Genomic DNA, 26,178 nt, shown 5'->3' on the forward strand with positions numbered 1-26,178 from the left:
TCAGGGGATATGGGGAGAAGGCAGGAACGGGGTACTGATAGGGGATGATCAGCCATGATCATATTGAATGGCGGTGCTGGCTCGAAGAGCCAAATGGCCTACTCCTGCACCTATTGTCTATTGTCTATAAACTTGCAATGAACTTGCATTTCATTCATGACTGTATTTTGTTTTGTTCTGCTTTGTTCTTCACATAAATGGTGTAAAAGGTCTATTGGTTGTTCTTATGTTTGTGTTCCAATCTCACTCATGAGCTTGTGGACATCTGTGGAAAAGCCTTCCCTCGGAAGAAACATTTCTCGCCAACATTGGTCAAGGAGGCTTTTGGCACATTGGCCTTCACCAGTCAAGAGTATTGAGTGCAGGTATCAAAGTTGGGAGGTCAGGCTGCAGTGTGGCCGCATCTAGAGCATTGGTCCTGCATTTTGGCCACCATGTTATGGGAAAGACATGGTCAAATTAGAAAGGGCGCAGAGAAGATTTGCGAGGACATTGCCTGGACTTGCCTGGAGGGCCTGAGCTACAGGGAGAGGTTGAGCAGACGAGGACTCTATTCCCTGGAGCGCAGGAGGATGAGGGGTGATCTCATAGAGGTGTATAAAAATCGTGAGAGGCTTCGACCGGTTAAACGCACAGAGTCTCTTGCCCAGAGTAGGGGAATCGAGAACCAGAGGACATAGTTTTAATGTGAAGGGGAAAGATTTAATAGGAGCGCGATGGGTAAGTTTTTTGCACAGAGGATGGTTGGTGTACGGAACGAGCTGCCGGAGGAGGCAGTTGAGTCAAATGCTATCGCAACATTTAAGAAACATTTGGACAGAAATATGGATAGGACAGGTTTAGAGGGATGTGGGCCAAATGCAAGCAGATTCCAGGACAAGGGGTCACAGCTTAAGGATAAAGGGGAAATCCTTTAAAACCGAGATGAGAAGAACTTTTTTTCACGCAGAGAGTGTTGAATCTCTGGAACTCTCACCCACCGAGGGTAGTTGAGGCCAGTTCATTTTTGCACTAGGGCGAGTTGAGGCTATATTTAAGAGGGAGTTAGATGTGGCCCTTGTGGCTAAGGGGATCAGGGGGTATGGAGAGAAGGCAGGTACGGGATACTGAGTTGGATGATCAGCCATGATCATATTGAATGGTGGTGCAGGCTTGAAGGGCCGAATGGCCTACTCCTGCACCTAATTTCTAATTTCTAAAAAAAAAAGATGGGACTAATGTAGATGGGGCTTGTTGGTCAGTGTGGGCAAGTTGGCGGAAGGGCCTGTTTCCATGCTTTATGACTCTATATCTCTCATGTATTAATGTAGTTTAAATAGATCCCATCAGTGGATGGAGATTGGATTTAACCTTGTCTTTGGGAACTTTGGGCTTTGGGCTTATATCCAAGGTTAATTCCCGGGATGGCGGGACTGTCATCTGCTGAGAGAATGGAGCGGCTGGGCTTGTATACTCTGGAGTTTAAAAGGATGAGAAGGGATCTTATTGAAACATAGAAAATTATTAAAGGTTTGGGCACGCTAGCGGTAGGAAACATGTTCCCGATGTTGGGGGAGTCCAGAACCAGGGGCCACAGTTTAAGAAAAAGGGGTAAGCCATTTAGATGGGAGATGAGGAAACACTTTTTCACACAGAGAGTTGTGAGTCTGTGGAATTCTCTGCCTCTGTGGTCGGTTCTCTGGATACTTTCAAGGGAGAGCTAGATAAGGCTCTTAAAGATAGTGGAGTCAGGGGATATGGGGAGAAGGCAGGAACAGGGTACTGATTGTGGATGATCAGCCATGATCACATTGAATGGCGGCGCTGGCTCGAAGGGCCGAATGGCCTACTCCTGCACCTATTGTCTATTGTCTAAACCAGTTTAGCAAAATAGGGATGCAGATAATAGGGAATAAAGGATTGTTCTCCTACGCATGATTGCGAGGAACTCAATGAATGATATTCCAGCAAAGAGTTTGAGTTCGAGTTTAGTTTATTGTCAAAGCTTTTTGTTGCGTGCTGCCCAGTCAGCGGAAAGGCAATACATGATTACAATCGAGCCGTCCACAGTGTACAGATACATGATAGCAGGAATAACGTTTAGTGCAAGGTAAAGTCCGATCAAAGATGGTGCGAGGGTCTCCATTTAGGCTGATGGTATCTCAGGACCGCTCTCTAGTTGTTGGTCAGGTGGTTCAGTTGTCTGATCAATACCGTGAATGTTTAGAGTGCCCAGGTATCGCGTTAGTCCCAGAGGTTGTGGAGGCACGCAGGGTTCTGGGTAGACGCAAGATGCTGGAGTAACTCAGCGGGTGAGGCAGCATCTATGGAGAGGAGGAATGGACGGCGTTTCGGGTCGACCCACCACCCTTTCTTTTTTTTTGCAGCATTTGTCTTTTCGCTTTTCAACCCCCTTCCTTTCCCCTGCTCTGTCAGCCGAGGTTGGTCTCACTAGTGATGGGTCTCGACCCGAAAACGTCACCCCCGATAGACCTAACAATGACCTATTCTACTGATCCTGGTCGCCATCTCCTTTGATGTTTCATTTTCACACCTTACACCTCCTTGTCTCCTTGACTCCCTCTCCCCTGACCCTCGGTCCTGAAGGAGGATCTCGACCCGAAACTTCACCCGTTCCTTCTCTCCAGAGATGCTGCCTGTCCCGCTGAGTTACTCCAGCATGACAGCTTGAGCTGCAGTATTTTCTCCGTGCCACGGGGTGGCGCCGAGCTGCAAGCCATCAACCGTGCAGCATGTCGCATTTCTCTGCTCTTCCCTCTGCGCTGTGGGACGGGTTTGTATCAGTGCCATGAATCTTAGTCGTAAAGTCACGCAGCAAGGAAACAGACCCCCTCAGCCCAACTCATCCATGTTGGGATAGAAACTTAACAACATTCTTAAGGGGTTGGACAGGCTAGATGCAGGAAGATTGTTCCTGATGTTGGGGAGGTCCAGAACAAGGGGTCACACAGTTTAAGGATAAGAGGGAAATCTTTTAGGACCGAGATGAGGAAATCATTTCTTACACAGAGAGTGGTGAATCTGTGGAATTCTCTGCCACAGAAGGTAGTTGAGGCCAGTTCATTGGCTATATTTAAGAGGTAGTTAGATGTGGCCCTTGTGGCTAAAGGGATCAGGGGGTATGGAGAGAAAGCAGGGATGGGATACTGAGTTGTATGATCAGCCATGATCATATCAAATGGCGGTGCAGGCTCGAAGGGCCGAATGGCCTACTCCTGCACCTATTTTCTATGTCTATGTTTTATGTGCCCATTTAAAAGCCCCTTAAACGTTCTTTCATAGAGTCAGTCGTACAGCGTGGAAACTGGCCTATCTTGCCCACGCCAGCCAACGTATCCCAGCTATTGTATCTGCCGTCATCTCCATCACCATCACCTCACTGAAACTTGCCGAATAGTGAAAGGCTTGGATAGAGTGAATGTGGAGAGGATGTTTCCACTAGTGGGAGAGTCTAGGACCAAAGGTCAAGGCCTCATAATTAGAAGTTCCTTTAGGAAGGAGATGAGAAGGAATGTCTTTAGTCAGAGGGTGGTGAATCCGTGGAATTCTTTGCCACAGGCGCCTTTGGAGGCCAAGGCAGGGATTGACAGATTCTTGATTAGTACGGGGAGAAGGCAGGAGAATGGGGTCAGGAGGGAGAGATAGATCAGCCATGATTGAATGGCAGAATAGACCTGATGGACCGAATGGCCTAATTCTGATCCTATCACTTATGACATTATGGCCATCCCTGGCAGCGCATTCCTGGCACCCCCCCCCCCTCTTGTCCAAACCAAATCTTGCCGCATACGTCGTCAAATTTTGCCTATCTCATCTTAAAACTTTGCGTGCCCTCTAGCGTTCCACCCTGGGAGAAAGGTTCTGTCCTGTATCTGCCTGTTATAATTTTATATATTCATTTCAGGTCTCCCCCGTTAACGTCTGATGCACCAGGGAAAATAATCCAAGTTTGTCTAACCTCTCCTTTAAGCTAAGGTAGACAAAAATGTTGGAGAAATTCAGCGTGTGAGGCAGGATCTATGGAGCGATGGGATAGGCGACGTTTTGGGTTGAGACCCTTCTTCAGACATTCTTCAAACGCCGTCTGTCCTTTCCGTCCACAGATGCAGCCTGACCCGCTGAGTTCCTCCAGCACTTTGTCTTTCAACTGGGTAGAAAGTTACAAAACTGGGACAGGTTGGGGGAGTGGGCAGATGCATGGCAGATGAAGTTTAATGCGGATAAATGTGAGGTTATCCACTTTGGTAGCAAAAACAGGAAGGCAGATTACTATTGAAATGGTGTCAAGTTGGGAAAAGGGGAAGTACAACGAGATCTGGGGGTCCTTGTTCATCAGTCAATGAAAGTAAGCATGCAGGTACAGCAGGCAGTGAAGAAAGCTAATCGCATGTTGGGCTTTATAACAAGAGGAGTTGAGTATAGGAGCAAAGAGGTCCTTCTGCAGTTGAACAGGGTCCTATTTAGACCACACCTGGAGTATTGTGTGCAGTTGTGGTCCCCTAATTTGAGGAAGGACATTCTTGCTATTGAGGGAGTGCAGTGTAGGTTCACAAGGTTAATTCTTGGGATGGCGGGACTGTCATATGCTGAGAGAATGGAGTGGCTGGGCTTGTATACTCTGGAGTTGAGAAGGATGAGAGGGAGGATCTCATTGAAACATATAAGATTGTTAAAGGCTTGGACACGCTAGAGGCAGGAAACATGTTCCCGATGTTGGGGGAATCCAGAACCAGGGGCCACAGTTTAAGAATAAGGGGTAAGAGATTAGATGCACTGTAGAAAGTTATCTCTGCCTCAGAGGGCGGTGGAGGCCGGTTCTCTGGATACTTTCAAGAGAGAGCTAGATAGGGCTCTTAAAAATAGCGGAGTCAGGGGATATGGGGAGAAGGCAGGAACGGGGTACTGATTGGGGATGATCAGCGATGATCACATTGAATGGCGGTGCTGGCTCGAAGGCCGAATGGCCTACTCCTGCACCTATTGTCTAAAGCTATGATGCGAACCCTTTGCTGGCCGACGGTTGTTCCTTTGCGACCCTCGGTCCCTACCCCACCCCTTGACCGGCGCTGTCCGCCCCTCTCACCTCCTTGTGTGTCCTTGGCCTTTCTCCTGTAGGGCCGTGACGCAGATCCCCTCAAGCCCGTCCCCAGCCAGCGTGTGGTTGAGGTGGAGATCCCCCACATAGGAAGGCTGGTGATTGAGTCAGAGGAAGGCGGGTATGACGACGAGGTACCGACCCAGTGCCTGGCCCCGTGCGTGCGTGCGCGCGTGTGTAACCGGAATGTGCAGCATGTGGCAGAGTCCGTGCATGGCACTCCCTCGCGGGCATGTCCTACCCACCGTCGCGCCAGAGTGCGGAACGAGCGTTGCGCTGGCCGACTTCCCAATGGCAATGTGCAGAGCGTGCGTTGTGCGTAATGCGGGGGGGTGGGGCCGTGGATGTAGAGGGTGGGATAGTGCATGCAGTTTGGGCCATGCATAGGAGATACAATGCAGGCTGGGCCATGCATAGGAGATACAATGCAGGCTGGGCCATGCATAGGAGATACAATGCAGGCTGGGCCATGCATAGGAGATACAATGCAGGCTGGGCCATGCATAGGAGTTACAATGCAGGCTGGACCATGCATAGGAGATACAATGCAGGCTGGGCCATGCATAGGAGATACAATGCAGGCTGGGCCATGCATAGGAGATACAATGCAGGCTGGGCCATGCATAGGAGATACAATGCAGGCTGGGCCATGCATAGGAGTTACAATGCAGGCTGGACCATGCATAGGAGATACAATGCAGGCTGGACCATGCATAGGAGATACAATGCAGGCTGGACCATGCATAGGAGATACAATGCAGGCTGGGCCATGCATAGAAGATACAATACAGGCTGAACTGTCTATAGGTGGCACTACAGGTTTGACTGTTTACACTACATAAGGCAGGCTAGACTGTATAGGCCAAACAATACAGCCTGGACTGTGTATCAGCTATATTACAGGCTCGAATGTGTTTAAACTCCACAAGGCAGGCTGGACTGTCTAAAGGCCAAACAATGCATGCTGGAGCTGGAATAGAAGATAGACACAAAATGCTGGAGTAACTCAGCGGGACAGACTGAAGAAGGGTCTCGACCCGAAACGTCACCCATTCCTTCTCTCCAGTGATGCTGCTGAGTTACTCCAGCATGTTGTGTCTATCTTCGGTTTAAACCAGCATCTGCAGTTCCTTCCTACAACAATGGACTGGATATAGGCTCCACAATACAGATCGGAGCGTACATAGGCTATTCAGTATTGGCTGTAGAACACAGGGACAGCTCGCATGGACATAGTGAACATTATGCATCATGTATGCATGTAGGCTAAATGCAGACTGGACTGTGTATATGCAAAGCATTGCAGACTGGACTATGCAGGTAGAGCAATGCAGGTCTGGACTGCATATTGACTGCTAAATACAGACTTGAACGTGCATATGCTACACTGTGTATAAGCAAAACAAATACAGGCTGGACAATGTGTGCAGGAATGAACTGCAGATGTTGGTTTAAATCGAAGGTAGACACAAAATGCTGGAGTAACTCAGCGGGTGTGGCAGCATCTGTGGAGCGAAGGAATAGGTGATGTTTCGGATCGAGACCTTTTATCAGTCTGAAGAAGGATCTCGTCCCGAAACGTCACCTATTCCTTTGCTCCATAGATGTTGCCTGCAATACCGGTCGGGGGCGTGTATAGGCTACACCATACAGGCTGGACTATATGTAGGGTACACAATACACACTGGGGCAGCTACAGACTGTGGACAGGGGTAGGCTGCTTGCACGTGGTGCATGCTGTGTGTGCATCATGTGTGTGTGCATGCATGGTTGTGTTCCGTACAGTCACGCATGGTAGCGTGGGTGGAACAGAGCAGAATGAATGGCAGCTGATGGCAGTGGGTGGGCGGATGAGAGAGTCCATGATACAGCTCAGGGCAAGAGAGGGAGAGGGAGTGAGAGAGAGAGAGAACCTTCCACAGAGCAGATGGAAGAGGACTGTGTCTCTAAGTTACAGAACATTGAGGGGACAGTGTATCTTTACTGAAGCTGTACCCTGACATGAAACCTTTTTTGTTCAAGGTGACACTGACCACAGGCGACATATTTCACTCTAATTCCAAGCAGGCATAACCTGTTATAAATTTCTGAAACACAAATTTCTCTTGACATTTATTTGACCATATATACGATAGTTTAATTTTTATTTGGCATGGAAAAATATTTCAGTGGATGTTGTCAGACAGAATCTTTAATTCTCTCCTACTTTTTTTTAATCTGCTGCAGCCGTACCATCCTTGCCCCAAATATCTTCCAGTGCACTGCGTACATTGACCCAGAAGGAACACTCCCATAGAGGGAGTGCAGAGAAGGTTCACCAGACTGATTCCTGGGATGTCAGGACTGTCTTATGAAGAAAGACTGGATAGACTTGGTTTATACTCTCTAGAATTTAGGAGATTGAGAGGGGATCTTACAGAAACTTACAAAATTCTTAAGGGGTTGGACAGGCTAGATGCAGGAAGATTGTTCCCGATGTTAGGGAAGTCCAGGACAAGGGGTCACTGCTTAAGGATAAGGGGGAAATCCTTTAAAACCGAGATGAGAATAACTTTTTTCACACAGAGAATGGTGAATCTCTGGAACTCTCTGCCACAGAGGGTAGTTGAGGCCAGTTCATTGGCTATATTTAAGAGGGAGTTAGATGTGGCTAAGGGGATCAGGGGGTATGGAGAGAAGGAAGGTACAGGATACTGAGTTGGATGATCAGCCATGATCATATTGAATGGCGGTGCAGGCTCGAAGGGCCGAATGGCCTACTCCTGCACCTAATTTCTATGTTTCTAAGACAAGAGCACAAAATGCTGCAGTAACTCAGCGGGTCAGGCAGCATCTCTGGAGGAAAGGGATAGGCGACGTTTCAGGTCGAGACCCTTCTTTGTTATTCCCTTTAGTTCAGGCACTGAAGTCTCAAGCGGCAACAGCCCGTTGCTTTACAGGTGGTCTCAGTGACGGCATCCCATGAAACTTACCCCCCTGCCCCTGGTACTGGTCCCAGCTGTAGTTTAGTTTAGAGATACAGCGTGGAAAAATGCCCTTCGTCCCGCCGAGCCCACGCCGACCGGCGATCCCCACACACTAACGCCATCCGAACACACACTGGGGACAATTTACAATTTCACCAAGCCTGTTGACGTGCAAAACCTGGCACGTCTTTGGAGCGCGGGAGGAAACCGGAGCATCCGGCGAAAACCCACGCAGGTCACGGGGAGAACGTGCAAACTCCGTGCAGACAGCACCCGTAATCGGGATCGAACCCGGATCTCTGACGCGGTGAGGCAGCAACTCTCCCGCTGTGCCCCCGTTGGACGATCACAGTCTATGATAGCTCCCTCCGCTGGTCTCATAGTCTCCCTCCATCAGTTGTCTGGGCTCAATGAGGAAGAAAGAATCACTCAGCATACATTACCCAACATCTACCCAGCAAACATATTGATTAGTAGGACTGGATGTTACAATCCTTAAGGTTTTTCACTACAATTCACATTTGGTATTCCTGGGGGTGACCACTCGGTGATTTTGCTACCAATCAGTTGCGTACCTCAACGTCACTGGGTGTTTCGGCCTTTTATCACAAGACACCCTCAGACGAGGCAGGCCCACCGCAGGGTGATCAGACCTGGGTGTGTGTCTTATTGTTAGCCTCTAGATGGTCACGTGGCAGCCCAGACAGCATCTTTTCTCTTCAGCCACAGCCAGTGACTGCTCCATTCGGCTTTTTTTCCTTCAACATTAAACAAGAGAGAGACATATATCGAATCTGGGGGGGAAAATGCCAGATTTCCCTTTGATGCCATTATCTGGGGTACTTCTCCAACTTGCTGCTCCACACCACAATCAGTCTGACGAAGGGTCCCTATCCGAAACGTCACCTATCCATAAGGTCATAAGGAATAGTACAATTAGGCCATTCGGCCCATCAAGTCCACTCTGCCATTCAATCATGGCTGATCCATCTCTCCCTCCTAACCCCATTCTCCTGCCTTCTCCCCATAACCTCTGACGCCCGTACTAATCAAGAATCTATCTATCTCTGCCTTGAAAATATCCACTGACTTGGCCTCCACAGCCGTCTGTGGCAAAGAATCCCACAGATTCACCACCCTCTGACGAAAGACATTTCTCCTCATCTCCTTCCTAAAGGAACGTCCTTTAATTATCCATGTTCTCCACAGATGCCGCCTGACCCGCTGAGTTACTCCAGCACTTTGTCTCTCTTTATTTTTCCTTTTAAGAATACATCATCCCCCTTCGGGCCAGCTCAGGGAGTAGATCGGGTTAGAGTGCAGAGAGGATTAGGGAGCCAGCCATTTGTTTGGACTATTAACTCCGCACTTGAGACACGCTGCACAAAAGCTAAAGTACTATTATCTACTAGTTGGCCTGAGTGACTGGTTTTGATGCTGCAAGTTGTAGGTGTAAGCTGTGAACGCAGTTTCAGGGTTGTGGGGGGGTTGGGAATATAATTGATAGTGAGGGGGGAAAAGATTTGCAGGGGTCTGAACAAGAGGGTTACCCAACACCTCCGCTCAGTTCGCAATAACCAACCTGATCTCCCGGTGGTTCAGCACTTCAACTCCCAATCCGACCTTTCTGTCCTGGGCCTCCTCCATGGCCAGAGTTAGTCCCATCGCAAATTGGAGGAGCAGCGCCTCATATTTCACTTGGGTAGTTTGCACCCCAGCGGTATGAACATTGACTTCTCCAATTTCAGGTAGTCCCTGCTTTCTCCCTCTTTCCCCTCCCCTTCCCAGCTCTCCCACAGCCCACGGTCTCCGCCTCTTCCTTTCTTATTCCCACCCCCACATCAGTCTGAAGAAGGGTCTCGACCCGAAACGTCGCCTTTTCCTTCGCTCTATAGATGCTGCCTCACCCGCTGAGTTTTTGTCCACCTTCGATTTTTCCAGCATCTGCAGTTCTTTCTTAAACAAAGTGATAGGAGATATTTGTTCAGACAGACAGGTTGGGCTGTCTGATCTTCAGCTATTATGTTATTTTGTCCACCTCTCGTGATCTGCTAGCTGATAGCTTAGACATACACATCTTATTGAGTTGTATAAAATCATGAGAGGGTAGATGCACAGAGTCTCTTGCCCAGAGTAGGTGAATCGAGGACCAGAGGACGCGGGTTTAAGGTGAAGGGGAATTTATTTATAGTAATCTGAGGGGTAAAGAGCCTGTCCCACTTGTCGGCATCATTGGCTGACGTTTCAGGTCACCGAAATGTCACAGCGTGATTTTTCGAGTGTCTCAACGTTTCTTTTGTCAACGCTAGATCTCAAAATGTTCAAAATCTTTTGGGGACACTGATATGTCGGCGAAAAAAACCCAGCAAGTGGGACAGGGCGGTTTACATTACCACACCTAGGGTGTTGGGTGTGTGGAACGAGCTGCAGTGTCGTTCCACTGAGTGCGTAGTTGAGGCTGGGACTATCCCCAACGTCTCAGAAGCAGGTGGACAGGACAGGTTTGGAGGGATTTGGGGCCAAACGCGGGCAGGTGGGACTGGTGTAGCTGGGACATGTTAGCCGGCATGGGCAACTCGGGCCGAAGGGCCTGTTTCCACACTGTATCGCTCTATGACGAAGGAGAGAACCTGATTCAGTGCGAGGTGCGGGCTTTGGTAGAGTGCATGATTGCTCGCATGTTAACGGGACATTCCTGCACTTCACGTCTCCGGCCAAGCTTGTCGCCCATTTCAAGCCTGAATAAAAATCGAGTCGGTCCCCCTCCACATTTCTGTGCATGTTCTAGTTTCTAATAAGCCTTTTAATTCCTTTATTGACCGGCAAAGCATACAAAAACCATCGCACTATTCGCCGCTTCCGACTTCGTCGCAATTAAAATCAATTTGATAAATCTGCTTTTTATTTTTAATTAAATCTCATGCTCTTTGTGAATGAATATCTTTTTTTTTTTTTGGAACTTGTTGGAATGTTGGAAAATGCATGTGTTTTTGAATAGCTGTGTCCATAACCTGACCTCTCACCCTGAGACCCCTTGTCGGCAGGTCATGTTGACCCCAGCCATGCAGGCCATTATCATGGCCATAGGGAAAGCCAGGAATGTGTATGAGAGACATGGGCCAGAGGCGGGCTTCTTTAAGGTACTCCCTTTTATATTTCATTCTCTGTGGTTAAAACGCTGCTGCCTGCTCTTGCCTGCCTACCTTCCACAGCAATATTGAACCTAGCATTGTGCATTTTTGTCATACTGATCTCTCTCTCTTCAGGCTTGCTACTCACTCCCTTCTCCCTAATCTTTTAAAATCTTATAATGCCTTGCTTATTTTTTCCTCAACTCTTCTTTCTGCCATTCTGCCACTCTCTAATTTCCCCCCTTCCTCAACCTCCCATATTTTCCCCCTCCCTCTCTTATATTTTACCTCCCTCTCTCCCATTCCCCTTCCCTATTTTACCCCTTCCTCTTCCCCCCCCCTTATTTCACGCCCCTTAAATACCCCCTCTCTTATTTTAACCCTCGCTCCCTTATTATTCCACCCCTCTCTTATTTTAACCCTCTCTCCTTCATTTTTTCTCTTTTCCATCTTTTTTTTCCCATCCTCGTTTAATTTACCCCTCAATGGGTTTTACCCCTCCCTCCCTTATTTTACCCACTCCCTCTATTATTTTCTCCTCATTTTTCTCATTTTTGTTTTTCTCATCCCAAACGTATTTTACCCCCCCTCCTTTATTTTACACATCCCCCCCTCCATCATTCCCCCCCTCCTCCTTCATTTCCCCCTCCCCCTCCTTCATTTTCCCCCTCCCCTCCTCCATTTCCCCCCCCCCCCTCCTTCCTTCCCTTCCCTCCTCCCCCCTTCATTTTCCCCCTCCCTCCTTCATTTTCCCCCTCCCTCCTTCATTTCCCCCCCCCCCTCTTTTCCCCCTCCCTCCTTCATTTTCCCCCTCCCTCCTTCATTTTCCCCCTCCCTCCTTCATTTTCCCCCTCCCTCCTTCATTTCCCCCCCTCCCCCTCCTCCATTTCCCCCCCCCTCCCTCCTTCATTTTCTCCCCCCCTCCTTCATTTTCCCCTCCCTCCTTCATTTTCCCCCCCTCCTTCCCTTCATTTCCCCCCCTCTCTCCTTCCTTTTCCCCCTCCCTCCTTCATTTTCCCCCCTCCCTCCTTCATTTTCCCCCTCCCTCCTTCCCCCCTCCTTTCCCTCCATTCCCCCCTCCCTCGCTTTACGTTTCCATCCTTTCCCTCTTCCCCGTGTTCTGTTCTCAGCCCCGCCATCTCCCTCACCTTCTCCCTTCCACCACACCGTCTTGTCCTCCCCTCCTGTATCACTGCTGCGTCATTCATTGACCCTTACAGTAAACCCAGGGAGTGCAGGAAGGAACTGCAGGTGAAGGAACTGAAACCGAAGATGGACACAAAAAGCCGGAGTAGCTCAGCGGGACAGGCAGCATCTCTGGAGAGAAGGAATGGGCGACATTCTGAGTCGAGACTGGGGTCAGGGTCTGAAGAAGGATCTCGACCCGAAACGTCACCCATTCCTTCTCTCCAGAGTAAACCGGTAGTGTCTGGGTGGTGAGGGTGTGATAGACTGCAGAGGCAGGGAAGCAGCCACAAGAACTAGGAATGCCGTGGACTCCCTACAGACTCCCCAAGAGACTACTCTGCAGTGGGTGGTTGCCGGGCAAGTTGGAGGAGTTGCCCCACTAGGTGGGAGTGGCAGACGCACAGGCAGAGACACCAACCCCACCCAGGGCTAATAGCGGGATATTAAACATTACACGAGTCGCTGAATCTTAACTAAAACACAAACTCATGCATGAATGTGTGCAGCACGGTGGCGCAACAGTCGAGTTGCTGCTCCACAGCGCCAGAGACCCGGTATCCGATCCTGACCACGGGCGCTGTCTGTACAGAGTTTGTACCTTCTCCCCGTGACCCGTGTGGGTTTTCTGCCGGAGCTCCAGTTTCCTCCCACACTCCAGACGGGCAGGTTTTGTCGGTTAATTGGCTTTGTTAAAATTGTGCATTTTTCTTAGTATTTGTGGGATAGTATTAATGTACGGGGATCGCTGGTCAGCACGGACTCGGTGGGCCGAAGGGCCTGTTTCCGCGCTGTATCTCTAAACTAAACTAAATTAATCTCACAGGGTCAGGCAACATCTAGTTTAGTTTAGAGATACAGTGCGGAAACAGGCCCTTCGGCCCACAGGGTTCGTGCCGACCAGCGATCCCCACACATTAACACTATCTTACACACACCAGGGTCAAGTTTTACATTTTCCAAACCGATTAACCTACAAACCTGCACGCCTTTGGAGTGTGGGAGGAAACCAAAGATCTCGGAGAAAACCCACGCAGGTCACGGGGAGAGCGTGCGAGCTCCCTACAGACAGGGCCCGCGGTCGGGATCGAACCCAGATCTCCGGCGCTGCTAGCGCTGTACGGCAGCAACTCTGCCGCTGCTCCTCCCCCCCGTGCCACCCTCATCTGTGCAGGGAAATGGACAGGCAACATTTTGTGTCCGTACGCTTCTTCAGACTGATGGAGTCGGGTGGGGAGAAAGATGGAAGAGAGAGTTACACTCACGCTACTGCCGGCACCCGGGTGACTAGTGGCCCAAAGAGTCGTACCTTGTTCTGGTCGCCGCTGGATTTTCAACATGTTGAACGTTTACGGCGACCTGTAACGACCTATGACGGGTGTCGGCAGTCGCCAATAAAGTTGCGTAAGTGGGACAGGCCCGTTAGGAGTAGGACAAAGCCTGGTAATGATAGGTGAATGAAAGTGAAGGGAGCGGGGGGGAAGAGTGGGGGGTGGGATACGAGTAGAAGGGGAAGGGGAAGGGGAGGTGATGGGGGGAGAAGGGAGAGTAAATGGGGGGGCACGGTGATGGGAGGGGTCACGGACAAGTGTAAAGATAAGCTAAAGGGACGGGGAAATGGTAGATAACAGGTAATTGGAGAATTCAATCACCAAAAAAAGACGCAGAGCGCTGGAGTAACTCAGCGGGTCAGGCAGCATCTGTGGAGAACGTGGATAGGTGACGTTTCACAGAGCGCTGGAGTAACTCAGCGGGTCAGGCAGCATCTGTGGCGCTAAGGAAATAGGCAACGTTTTGGGCCGAAACCCGCAAGGGTTTCGGCCCAAAACGTTGCCTATTTCCAGAAGGATTTCGGCCCGAAACGTTGCCTATTTCCTTAGCTCCATAGATGCTGCTGCTCCATAACTCAGTGGGTCAGGCAGCATCTGTGGAGAACATGGATAGGTGACGTTTCACAGAGTGCTGGAGTAACTCAGCGGGTCAGGCAGCATCTGTGGAGAACATGGATAGGTGACATTTCGGGTCGGGATCCTTTGGTTTAATTGTGGGGGTGGGGGGGGGGGAGATAGCTTGGACAGAGGAGGTGCGGGATATTGTGTAACAGGTGAACACAAGGGATATGGGGGGAAAACAGGAACGGGGTAACGGATTTTAGATGATCTGCCACGATCATATTGAATGGCGGTGCTGGCTCAAAGGGCCGAATGGCCTACTCCTGCAAGCAGGGGTGGTCGGGGGGGGGGGGGGGGGGGGGGGAATTGTGAAGCCAGGGGAAGGGATGGTCTTGATTCACGATTAGTCCGGGTGTCGGGAGTTACGGGAGAAGGCAGGAGAGGGGCTGAGAGGGAGAGGTCACTTCATTGGCTATATTTAAGAGGGAGTTAGATGTGGCCCTTGTGGCTAAGGGGATCAGGGGGTATGGAGAGAAGGCAGGTACGGGATACTGAGTTGGATGATCAGCCATGATCATATTGAATGGCGGTGCAGGCTCGAAGGGCCGAATGGCCTACTCCTGCACCTAATTTCTATGTTTCTATGAATGGCAGAATAGACTGGATGGGCCGAACGGCCTACTTCTGCTCCTAGGACGTGTGAATGTAAGAGGTGATGAAGGGGAGAAATAGAAGTTAGTCCAATTTGGGCACGGGGAGAGGGGGGGGGGGGGGGGGGGGTTGGATTGGGGGCAGAGGGAGGAGTGGGGAAGGGGGGACAGGAGATGCGGTTCCGTCAAATGCTCATGTTGGTTTGGAAGCCACCCAAGTGGAAGACGAGGTGCAGTGTGTGCGGGGTCTCACTCCAGCAATGTCGAAGGCCAAGGGCAGGAGTACCTTTTCACCAGGAACGTCACGCTTTAGACTATCCCTGGGACGCTCTTTCAGGAAGGAGATGAGAATGTCTTTAAGGCAGACAAAAATGCTGGAGAAACTCAGCGGGTGCGGCAGCATCTACGGAGCGAAGGAAATAGGCAACGTTTCGGGCCGAAACCCTTCTTCAGGCTGATGTGGGGAGGATGTTTCCACTAGTGGGAGAGTCTAGGACCAGAGGTCACAGCTTCAGAATTAAAGGAAGTTCCTTTAGGAAGGAGATGAGGAGGAATTTCTTTAATCAGAGGGTGGTGAATCTGTGGAAGTCTTTGCCACAGAAGGCTGTGGAGGCCAAGTCAGTGGATATATTTAAGGCAGAGATAGATAGATTCTTGATTAGTACTGGGTGTCAGGGGTTATGTAATGAAGGCAGGAGAATGGGGTTAGGAGAGGTAGAACAGCCATGATTGAATGGCGGAGTAGACTTGATGGGCCGAATGGCCTAATTCTGCTCCTATCACACATGACCATATGACCTTCCTTCATTAACTCACTCTTTCTTGCATTCCTATCCCCTTTCTCTCTCTCTCTCTCTCTCTCTCTCTCTGTCTCTCTCTCTCACGCTCTCTCTCTCTCTCTCCCTCTCGCTCTCTCCCTCCCTCCCTCTCGTCTCGCCGGCCCCCACCCACAAGCAAATTGGAGCAATTAGTATGATGAACGATTGCCCTCGATGCATTATTGATCAGCCTGAATATAGACATCAAAATGTTGGAACATTAACTGGAGGGTGCCTAATGTTCCAGGAACGATAAATTCCGCCACTTGCCCTGGCACTCACGCTGCCTTTTTTGCGTTTTTGGCGCGATCAATAATTTGTGGGGTTTAAAAGCAAAGAGGCGATGCACGATTTACGAGTTCACTATTGCTCTTAGATTACGTTTGGCGACTTCGACGAATACTAATCTGTCGTCGTGGTCAATAATTCATCTACCTGCGGCACTTCTGATTCCGAGTTTCACGCAAAGTATTTGTTCGATTGTGTGTGTGTGTGTGTGGGTCACAAAATGTTTTCAGGAGATAGTGGTTCGTAGATTCTCTGTAGTAGGTCCCTTCCTTAAACCTAGCGTTAATGTGTTTTTTAAGTAAGAACTGCAGATGCTGGAAAAAAATCAAAGGTAGACAAAATATGCTGGAGAAACTTAGCGGGTGAGGCAGCATCTATGGAGGGAAGGAATAGGTGACGTTTCAGGGTCGAGACCCTTCTACAGACTGATGTATTTTCCTCATTTTCATTTCTGTTCCTCCTTTTGTATTCAAGCCTGCATTTACTTTTAGCCAGGGTTCCGATCAGCACAAATTGGAAACAATCGTTAGAATTTGAGCTCTTTTTTTTTTAACATAGAAACATAGAAATTAGGTGCAGGAGTAGGCCATTCGGCCCTTCGAGCCTGCACCGCCATTCAATATGATCATGGCTGATCATCCAACTCAGTATCCCGTACCTGCCTTCTCTTCATACCCTCTGATCCCCTTAGCCACAAGGCCACATCTAACTCCCTCTTAAATATAGCCAATGAACTGGCCTCGACTACCCTCTGCGGCAGAGAGTTCCAGAGATTCACCACTCTCTGTGTGAAAAAAGTTCTTCTCATCTCGGTTTTAAAGGATTTCCCCCTTATCCTTAAACTGTGACCCCTTGTCCTGGACTTCCCCAACATCGGGAGCAATCTTCCTACATCTAGCCTGTCCAACCCCTTAAGAATTTTGTAAGTTTCTATCAGATCCCCTCTCAATCTCCTAAATTCTAGAGAGTATAAACCAAGTCTATCCAGTCTTTCTTTATAAGACAGTCCTGACATCCCAGGAATCAGTCTGGTGAACCTTGTCTGCACTCCCTCTATGGCAATAATGTCCTTCCTCAGATTTGGAGACCACCTTCATCTTCATTGCTGAAGTCCATCGGTTTGTGTGGTACCACGCCTTAGTCCTCAGCTTTGGAATCACCAAGTGCCCCCAAGGTAGATAGGGAGTTAAGCACAAGGCAACACATTGTCACAGCGGTAGAGTTGCTGCCTCACAGCGCCAGAGACCCGGGTTCGATCCTGACTACGGGTGCTGTCTGCAAGGCCTTCCCGTGGCCCTCGTGGGTTTCCCCCAGGTGCTCCGGTTTCCTCACACACTGCAAAGACGTGCAGGTTTGTAGGTGAATTGACTTGTAGGTAAAATTGTAAATTGTCCCTCGTGTGTGTAGGATAGTGCAAGTGGGCCGAAGGGCCTGTTTCCATGCTGTGCCTCGAGAGCTTAAAGGGCAACCTCAATGCAGTTTACAACAACTTAATTCCAATTTAATTTGCAGTCAAGAGAGCTAGATGGGGCTCTAACAGATAGCAGTCAGGGGATATGGGGAGAAGGCAGGAACGGGGTACTGATTGGGGATGATCGGCCATGATCACATTGAATGGCGGTGCTGGCTCGAAGGGCCGAATGGCCTACTCCTGCACCTATTGTCTATTGTGTATTACAGGGAGTGTGTGGTGCTAGTGTGGAATGATTGATGTATGGTCGGCATACACTCTGTGGGCCGAATGGCCTGTGCCCATGCTGTATCTCTGAACTAAACCCTGCTTTGAGAAAATGTGTTGGAAAGGACTGCAGATGCTGGTTTACACCGAAGATAGACACACATTGCTGGAGTAACTCAGCGGGACAGGCGGCATCTCTGGAGAGCAGGAACGGGTGAAGTTTCGGGTCGGGATCCTTCTTCAGGACCGAGAGTCAGGGGAGAGGGAGTCACGGAGATAAGGAGGGGTAAGGTGCGAAGACAGGCGGCATTCTTAAGGGGTTGGACAGGCTAGATGCAGGAAGATTGTTCCTGATGTTGGGGAAGTCCAGGACAAGGGGTCACAGCTTAAGGATAAGGGGGAGATCCTTTAAAACCGAGATGAGAAGAACTTTTTTCACACAGAGAGTGGTGAATCTCTGGAACTCTCTGCCACAGAGGGTAGTTGAGGCCAGTTCATTGGCTATATTTAAGAGGGAGTTAGATGTGGCCCTTGTGGCTAAGGGGATCAGGGGGTATGGAGAGAAGGCAGGTACGGAATACTGAGTTGGATGATCAGCCATGATCATATTGAATGGCGGTGCAGGCTCGAAGGGCCGAATGGCCTACTCCTGCACCTAATTTCTATGTTTCTATCTCCGGAGAGAAAGAATTATCGGGTCCGCAGAAGGGCCTCGACCTGAAACGTTACCTATTCCTTTTGTTTTTCCAGAGAAGTTGCCAGTCCCGCTGAGTTACTCCAGTGTCTTTGTGTCTTATCTTCGCTGTAAACCAGCATCTGCAGTTCCTTCCTCTGCCTCTTCCAACAAAGCCCTTGCTTGCTATAAAATTCTGAACCTTCCGAAATACATTATGCATGCATGCATCCACTTGGGCCTTCATAACTGGTGGCTCCCTTGCTCAGACTTCTATCAAATTCAGTTGAAAAGTCATTTTGTTTCCAGGCACACGTCTATGCCAGCAGACTTCAATCCTGTCAAAACAGGATGTATTTAAACTGAAATCCAAGAATACACACCTCTATACGCCGACAAACTAAACCAATCTGGGGTCCCATCCAGGAGACGTTGATTAATAACTGCCCTTGATGGATGTTTGACTGAAGGTCTTTGATTCTAAGAGGCAGGCAAAAGTTGACTGGGCATCAAAATAACAAAATGCTTCAGACACTGAGTGGATGTGGAGAGGATGTCTCCCTTAGTGGGAGAGTCCGGGACCAGAGGCCGCAGCCTCAGAATTAAAGGACGTTCCTTTGGGAAGGAGATGAGGAGGAATTTCGTTAGTCAGAGGGTGGTGAATCTGTGGAGTCAATAGGCAATAGGTGCAGGAGTAGGCCACTCGGCCCTTCGAGCCAGCACCGCCATTCAATGTGATTATGGCTGATCATCCCCAATCAGTACCCCGTTCCTGCCTTCTCCCCATATCCCCTGACTCCACAATTTTTAAGAGCCCTATCTAGCTCTCTCTTGAAAGCATCCAGAGAACCTGCCTCCACTGCCCTCTGAGGCAGAGAATTTCACAGACTCACCACTCTCTGTGAGAAAAAGTGTTTCCTCGTCTCCGTTCTAAATGGCTTACCCCTTATTCTTAAACTGTGTGGCCCCTGGTTCTGGTCTCCCCCAACATCGGGAACATGTTTCCTGCCTCTAGCTTGTCCAAGCCCTTAACAATCTTATATGTTTCAATGAGATGGCCTCTCATCCTTCTAAACTCCATAGTGTACAAGCCCAGCTGCTCCATTCTCTCAGCATATGACAGTCCCGCCATCCCGGGAATTCTTTGCCACAGAAGGCTGTGGAGGCCACAAGTCAGCGGATATTTTCAAGGCAGAGATTGATAGATTCTTGATTAGTACGGGTGCCAGGGGTTACGGGGAGAAGGCAGGAGAATGGAGTTAGCAGGGAGAGATAGATCGGCCATGATTGAATGGCGGAGTAGACTTGATGGGCCGAGTTGCCTAATTCTGCCCCTATCACAGGACCTTAGACCCGGGTAAGGCAATATCTGTGGAAAGAGAAAGAGAATGAATGTTTACGGCTGAACATCATTTGTCAGACTGTAAAAGATAGAGAGCAGGTTTGTTTTAGTTTAAAGATACAGCATGGAAACAGGCCCTTCGGCCCACGGAAGTCATGTGAGGAATAGATTGGGCAGATGCACATTCTCTTGCCCAGAGTAGGTGAATTTGAGGACAAAGGGTTTAAGGTGAAGTGGAAAAGATTTAATAGGAACCTGAGGGGCAACTCTTTCACACAAAGGGTGGTGGGTGTATGGAACAAGCTGCTGGAGTAGGTCATAGAAACATAGAAATTAGGTGCAGGAGTAGGCCATTCGGCCCTTCGAGCCTGCACCGCCATTCAATATGATCATGGCTGATCATCCAACTCAGTATCCCGTACCTGCCTTCTCTCCATACCCTCTGATCCCCTTAGCCACAAGGGCCACACCTAACTCCCTCTTAAATATAGCCAATGAACTGGCCTCGACTACCCTCTGTGGCAGGGAGTTCCAGAGATTCACCACTCTCTGTGTGAAAAAAGTTCTTCTCATCTCGGTTTTAAAAGATTTCCCCTTTATCCTTAAGCTGTGACCCCTTGTCCTGGACTTCCCCAACATCGGGAGCAATCTTCCTGCATCTAGCCTGTCCAACCCCTTAAGAATTTTGTAAGTTTCTATAAGATCCCCTCTCAATCTCCTAAATTCTAGAGAGTATAAACCAAGTCTATCCAGTCTTTCTTCATAAAACAGTCCTGACATCCCAGGAATCAGTCTGGTGAACCTTCTCTGCATTCCCTCTATGGCAATAATGTCCTTCCTCAGATTTGGAGACCAAAACTGTACGCAATACTGCAGGTGTGGTCTCACCAAGACCCTGTACAACTGCAGTAGAACCTCCCTGCTCCTATACTCAAATCCTTTTGCTATGAAAGCTAACATACCATTCGTTGTGGAAGGGACTATCCCAAAGTTTAAGGAACAGTTAGACATGGATAGGCCAGGTTTGGCGAGATGTGGGCCAAATGCGGGCAGGTGGGACTAGTGTAGCTGGGACATGTTGGTCGGTTGGGATTGTTTCCACCCTGTATCACTCCATGGCTCCACGCCGACCATCGATCACCCATTCACACTACTTCAATGTTATCCCACTTCCTCATCCTCTCCGCCATTCACTGCGAACAGATACAGGATAAAGGGAATAACGTTTAGTGCAAGGTAAATAGTCCGAGGGTGACCAATGCGGTAGAGAGAAGGACCGCTCTCTAGTTGGTGGTAGGGGTGGTTCACTTGCCCGATAACAGCTGGGAAGAAACTGTCCCTGAATCTGGAGGTGTGCGTTGTCACACCTCTGTGCCTTTTGCCCGACGGGAGAGGGGAGAAGAGGGAGTGGCCGGGACGGGACGATCGTGCCGGTGGCTTTGTCGAGGCAGCCTGAGGTGGAAATCGAGTCAATGGAAGGGAGACACAAAACGCTGGAGTAACTCAGCGCGACAGGCAGCGTCTCTGGAGAGAAGGAACGGGCAAAGTTTCGGGTCAAGACCCTTCTTCAGACTGAATGGAAGAGAGGATGGTTTGTGCGTCCAAGTTACCAGCGTACAGGTCACTCGAAGTGTACAGCATAATACAAGCACGGCAGCCCAACCTGCCTGCTCTGATAAACATTTATTATCATTTTGAGTAACCATATTGTTCAGACCCCTTCAAATCTTTCCCCCCCCCCCAATCTCAATTATATCTCCAAACTCCCTAAATCTGCTGTTAAATGATTCATTCAAAGCTTACACCTACAAGATAAACTGGCCACTAAACCCAACTAGTCAATAACAGTACTTTAGCTTTTGTGTAGCGTGTCTCAAGTGCGGAGTTAAGAATTCAAAGAGATGTCTGGCTCCCTAATCTTGTCTGCACTCTAACCCGATCTACTCCCTGAGCCTAACTGAGGAAGGATTAATTTAACATAGAAACGTAGAAAATAGGTGCAGCAGGCAGCCTTCGAGCCAGCACCGCCATTCAATGTGGTCATCCACAATCAGTATCCCGTTCCTGCCTTCTCCCCATATCCCTTGATTCCGCTAGCCCTAAGAGCTCTATCGAACTCTCATTTGAATGCACCCAGTGGATCGGCCTCCACTGCCATCTGAGGCGGAGAGTTCCACACATTCACAACTCTCTGGGTGAAAACGTTTTCCCTCATCTCAGTTGTAAACGGTCTACCCCTTATTCTTAAACTGTGTGGCCCCTGGTTCTGGACTCCCCCCAACACTGGGAACATGTTTCTTGCCTCTAGCGTGTTCAATCCCTTAATCATTTTATATGTTTCTGTGTCATTCCCTCTCATCCTTCTAAATGCCAGAGCCCAGCCGCTCCATTCTTTCATCATATGACAGTCCCGCCATCCTGGGAATTAACTTTGTGAAACTACGCTGCACTCCCTCAATAGCAAGAATGTCCCTTCCTCAAATTAGGGGACCAAAACTGCACACAATACTCCAGGTGTGGTCTCACTAGGGCCTTATACAACTGCAGAAGGACCTCTTTGCTCCTATACTCAACTCCTCTTGTTATAAAGGCCAACATGCCATTAGCTTTCATCACTGCCTGCTGTACCTGCATGTTTACATGTTCTAGAGTAACTCAGCAAGTCAGACAGGATATCGGTTATGGTTAGGTGACCTTTTGGGTCAGGATCTTCTTCAGACTGATTGACCTAGCTTCAATCAGTCTGAAGATAGATTTCGACCAGAAATGTCACCTATATCCATGTTCTCCAGAGATGCTGCCTGACCCGCTGAGTTACTCCCGCACTCTGTGAAACGTCACCTATCCATGTTCCCCACAGATGCTGCCTGACCCACTGAGTTATGGTGCAGCAGCATCTATGGAGCTAAGGAAATAGGCAACGTTTCGGTCCGAAATCCTTCTGGAAATAGGCAACGTTTTGGGCCGAAACCCTTACGGGTTTCGGCCCAAAACGTTGCCTATTTCCTTAGCGCCTTAGATGCTGCCTGACCCGCTGAGTTACTCCAGCACTCTGTGAAACGTCACCTATCCATGTTCTCCACAGATGCTGCCCTGACCCGCTGAGTTACTCCAGCACTCTGTGAAACGTCACCTATCCATGTTCTCCACAGATGCTGCCTGACCCGCTGAGTTACTCCAGCACTCTGTGAAACGTCACCTATCCATGTTCTCCACAGATGCTGCCTGACCCGCTGAGTGACTCCAGCACTCTGTGAAACGTCACCTATCCATGTTCTCCGCAGATGCTGCCTGACCCGCTGAGTTACTCCAGCACTCTGTGCCCTTTTGTGTAAAACCAGCACCTGAAGCGCAGGAGGATGAGGGGTGATCTTATAGAGGTGTACAAAACCACGAGAGGAATAGATCGGGTAGATACACAGAGTCTCTTGCCAAGAGTAGGTGAATCGAGAAGCAGTGGACATAGGTTTGAGGTGAGAGGGGGGAAAGATTTAATAGGAATCTGAGGGGTAACCTTTCCATACAAAGGATGGTGGGTGTATGGAACAAGCTGCCAGAGGAGGTAGTTGAGGCTGGGACTATCCCAACGTTTAAGAAACATTTAGATAGGCACATGGGTATGACAGGTTTAGAGGGATATGGGTTGGCCGGCATGGGCAAGCTGGGCCGAAGGGCCTGTTTCCACACTGTGTGAATCTGTGACTGACTCTGTGACTTTGTGTCTGTGTCTCTCTGTATCACTGTGTCTCTGTGACTCTGTCTCTGTGATTCTGTGTCTGTGTCTCTGTGACTGTGTATCTGTGACTGTGTCTGTGTCTCTGTGACAGTGTCTCTGTGACTGTGTCTCTGTGACTGTGTCTGTGTCTCTGTGACTGTCTCTGTGTCTGTGTCTCTGTGACTGTGTCTCTGTGTCTCTGTGTGTGTGTGTATCTGTGTCTCTGTGACTGTGTCTCTGTGGCTGTGTCTCTTTGTGTGTCTGTGACTGTGTCTCTGTGACTGTGTCTCTGTGTCTGTGTCTCTGTGACTGTGTCTGTGACTGTGTCTCTGTGACTGTGACTCTGTGTCTGTGACTCTGTGACTGTGTCTCTGTGACTGTGTCTCTGTGACTGTGTCTCTGTGTCTGTGTGTGTGTCTGTGTCTCTGTGTCTGTGTCTCTGTGTCTCTGTGTCTGTGTCTCTGTGACTGTGTCTCTGTCTCTGTGTGTGTCTGTGTCTCTGTGTCTGTGTCTCTGTGTCTGTGTCTCTGTGTCTGTGTCTCTGTGTCTGTGTCTCTGTGTCTGTGTCTCTGTGACTGTGTCTGTGTCTCTGTGACTGTGTCTCTGTGACTGTGTCTGTGTGACTGTGTGTCTGTGTCTCTGTGACTGTGTCTCTGTGACTGTGTCTCTGTGACTGTGTGTCTGTGACTGTGTGTCTGTGACTGTGTATCTGTGACTGTGTCTCTGTGACTGTGTCTCTGTGTCTGTGACTGTGTCTCTGTGACTGTGTCTCTGTGACTGTGTCTCTGTGACTGTGTCTCTGTGACTGTGTATCTGTGACTGTGTCTCTGTGACTGTGTCTCTGTGACTGTCTCTCTGACTGTGTCTCTGTGACTCTGTGACTGTGTCTCTGTGACTGTGTCTCTGTGATTGTGTCTGTGACTGTGTCTGTGACACTGTGTCTGTGTCTGTGTCTCTGTGACACTGTGTCTGTGTCTCTGTGACTGTGTCTCTGTGACTGTGTCTCTGTGACTGTGTCTCTGTGACTGTCTCTGTGTCTGTCTCTGTGTCTGTCTCTGTGTCTCTGTGACTGTGTCTCTGTGACTGTGACTCTGTGTCTCTGTGACTGTGTCTCTGTGACTGTGTCTCTGTGACTGTGTCTCTGTGACTGTGACTCTGTGACTGTGTCTCTGTGACTGTGTCTCTGTGTCTCTGTGACTGTGTCTCTGTGACTGTGTCTCTGTGACGTTCTGAACGCATGTATTTCCTCTGCCTGCAGGCATTTACAGCGGAGTATTCGCGCCTGGTCAGACTGGCGCAGGAGGACACCACCCTGGACAACGACAACCGGCTAAAGCACGTGGTGGTTTACCTGCTCCACAATGAAGCGCCCAAGAAGATCATAGAGAGGACGCTGCTCGAGCAGTTTGCTGATCGGAACCTCACGTTTGATGAAAGGTGTTTTTTTTAAAGGGTGGTTTTTTTTTCCAGAGGTACAGCGCGGAAACATAGAAACATAGAAATTAGGTGCAGGAGTAGAGGCCATTCGGCCCTTCGAGCCTGCACCGCCATTCAATACGATCATGGCTGATCATCCAACTCAGTATCCCGTACCTGCCTTCTCTCCATACCCCCTGATCCCTTTAGCCACAAGAATAGAATAGAATAGAATAGTTTCTTTATTGTCATTGTAACATGAACCATGTACAACGAAATTTAAAATGTCAGCCAGTCAGTGCACCATTCAAACATTTCTAAAAGCTAGCGATACATACAATTTAAAATAATAAAGATAAACAACTAAATAAATATCACGAACAAAGCAGGCATACACACCCAACCCTCCATCCTTCTGTCGATTCCACAGTTACCACAGTCCCTTAGTCTGTATCGCCCCTGCGTTCCTTGGCGGCTACATTTAGAGCTTTTATAGCAGTGGGGTAAAAACTGTTTTTTAGTCTATTTGTCCTTGTCCTTGTAGATCTGTACCGTCTGCCTGACAAGGGCCACATCTAACTCCCTCTTAAATATAGCCAATGAACTGTGGCCTCAACTACCTTCTGTGGCAGAGAATTCCAGAGATTCACCACTCTCTGCGTGAAAAATCTTTTCCTCATCTCGGTCCTAAAGGATTTCCCCCTTATCCTTAAGCTGTGACCCCTTGCCCTGGACTCCCCCAACATCGGGAACAATCTTCCTGCGTCTAGCCTGTCCAACCCCGACCAGCGATCGCCCCCGTACACTAGCACTATCGCCCACATCCTAATCTTTTCACTGTACCTCGATACACGTGACAATAAACTGAACTAAACGAGACTAGGAACAATTTACAGAAGCCAATTGCCCCACAAATCTTCACGTCTTTGGAGTGTGGGAGGAAACCGGAGCACCCGGAGAAAACCCCGCGGGGAGAACGTACAGATCATTGTCGGTGAAGTCATGGTGGCGCAGCGGTAGAGTTGTTGCCTCGCTGCTCCAACCACCCAGGATCGATGCTGACTACGGATGCTGACTATGTGGAGTTTGCACGTTCAACCCGTGACCACGTGGTTTTTCTCCGGGTGCTCCGGTTTCCTCCCACATTCCAAAGACGTGCAGGTTTGTAGGTTAATTGGCTTCTGTAAATTGGCCCGAGTGTGTGTCGGTTAGAACTAGTATACGGGGTGATCGCTGGTCGAAAAGGCCTGCTTATATGCTTTATCTCATGGAAAAGTAGAATATAGGTGCAGAAGTAGGCCATTCGGCCCTTCGAGCCTGCACCGCCAT

General features: G+C 49.2%; 1 protein-coding gene across 1 annotated transcript in view; it reads left to right on the forward strand.

The window, feature by feature from the left end:
* LOC129703061 (ubiquitin carboxyl-terminal hydrolase 25-like) overlaps window positions 1–26,178 on the forward strand; it is a 148,107-nt gene that overhangs the window by 100,303 nt on the left and 21,626 nt on the right. The window contains 3 exon segments of the mRNA XM_055645251.1: window positions 5,116–5,229; window positions 11,106–11,201; window positions 24,692–24,870. Of these exon segments, the coding sequence (XP_055501226.1) occupies window positions 5,116–5,229; window positions 11,106–11,201; window positions 24,692–24,870 (389 nt within the window).

The sequence above is a fragment of the Leucoraja erinacea genome, chromosome 13, assembly GCF_028641065.1.
Source record: "Leucoraja erinacea ecotype New England chromosome 13, Leri_hhj_1, whole genome shotgun sequence".
Taxonomy (NCBI): domain Eukaryota; kingdom Metazoa; phylum Chordata; class Chondrichthyes; order Rajiformes; family Rajidae; genus Leucoraja; species Leucoraja erinaceus.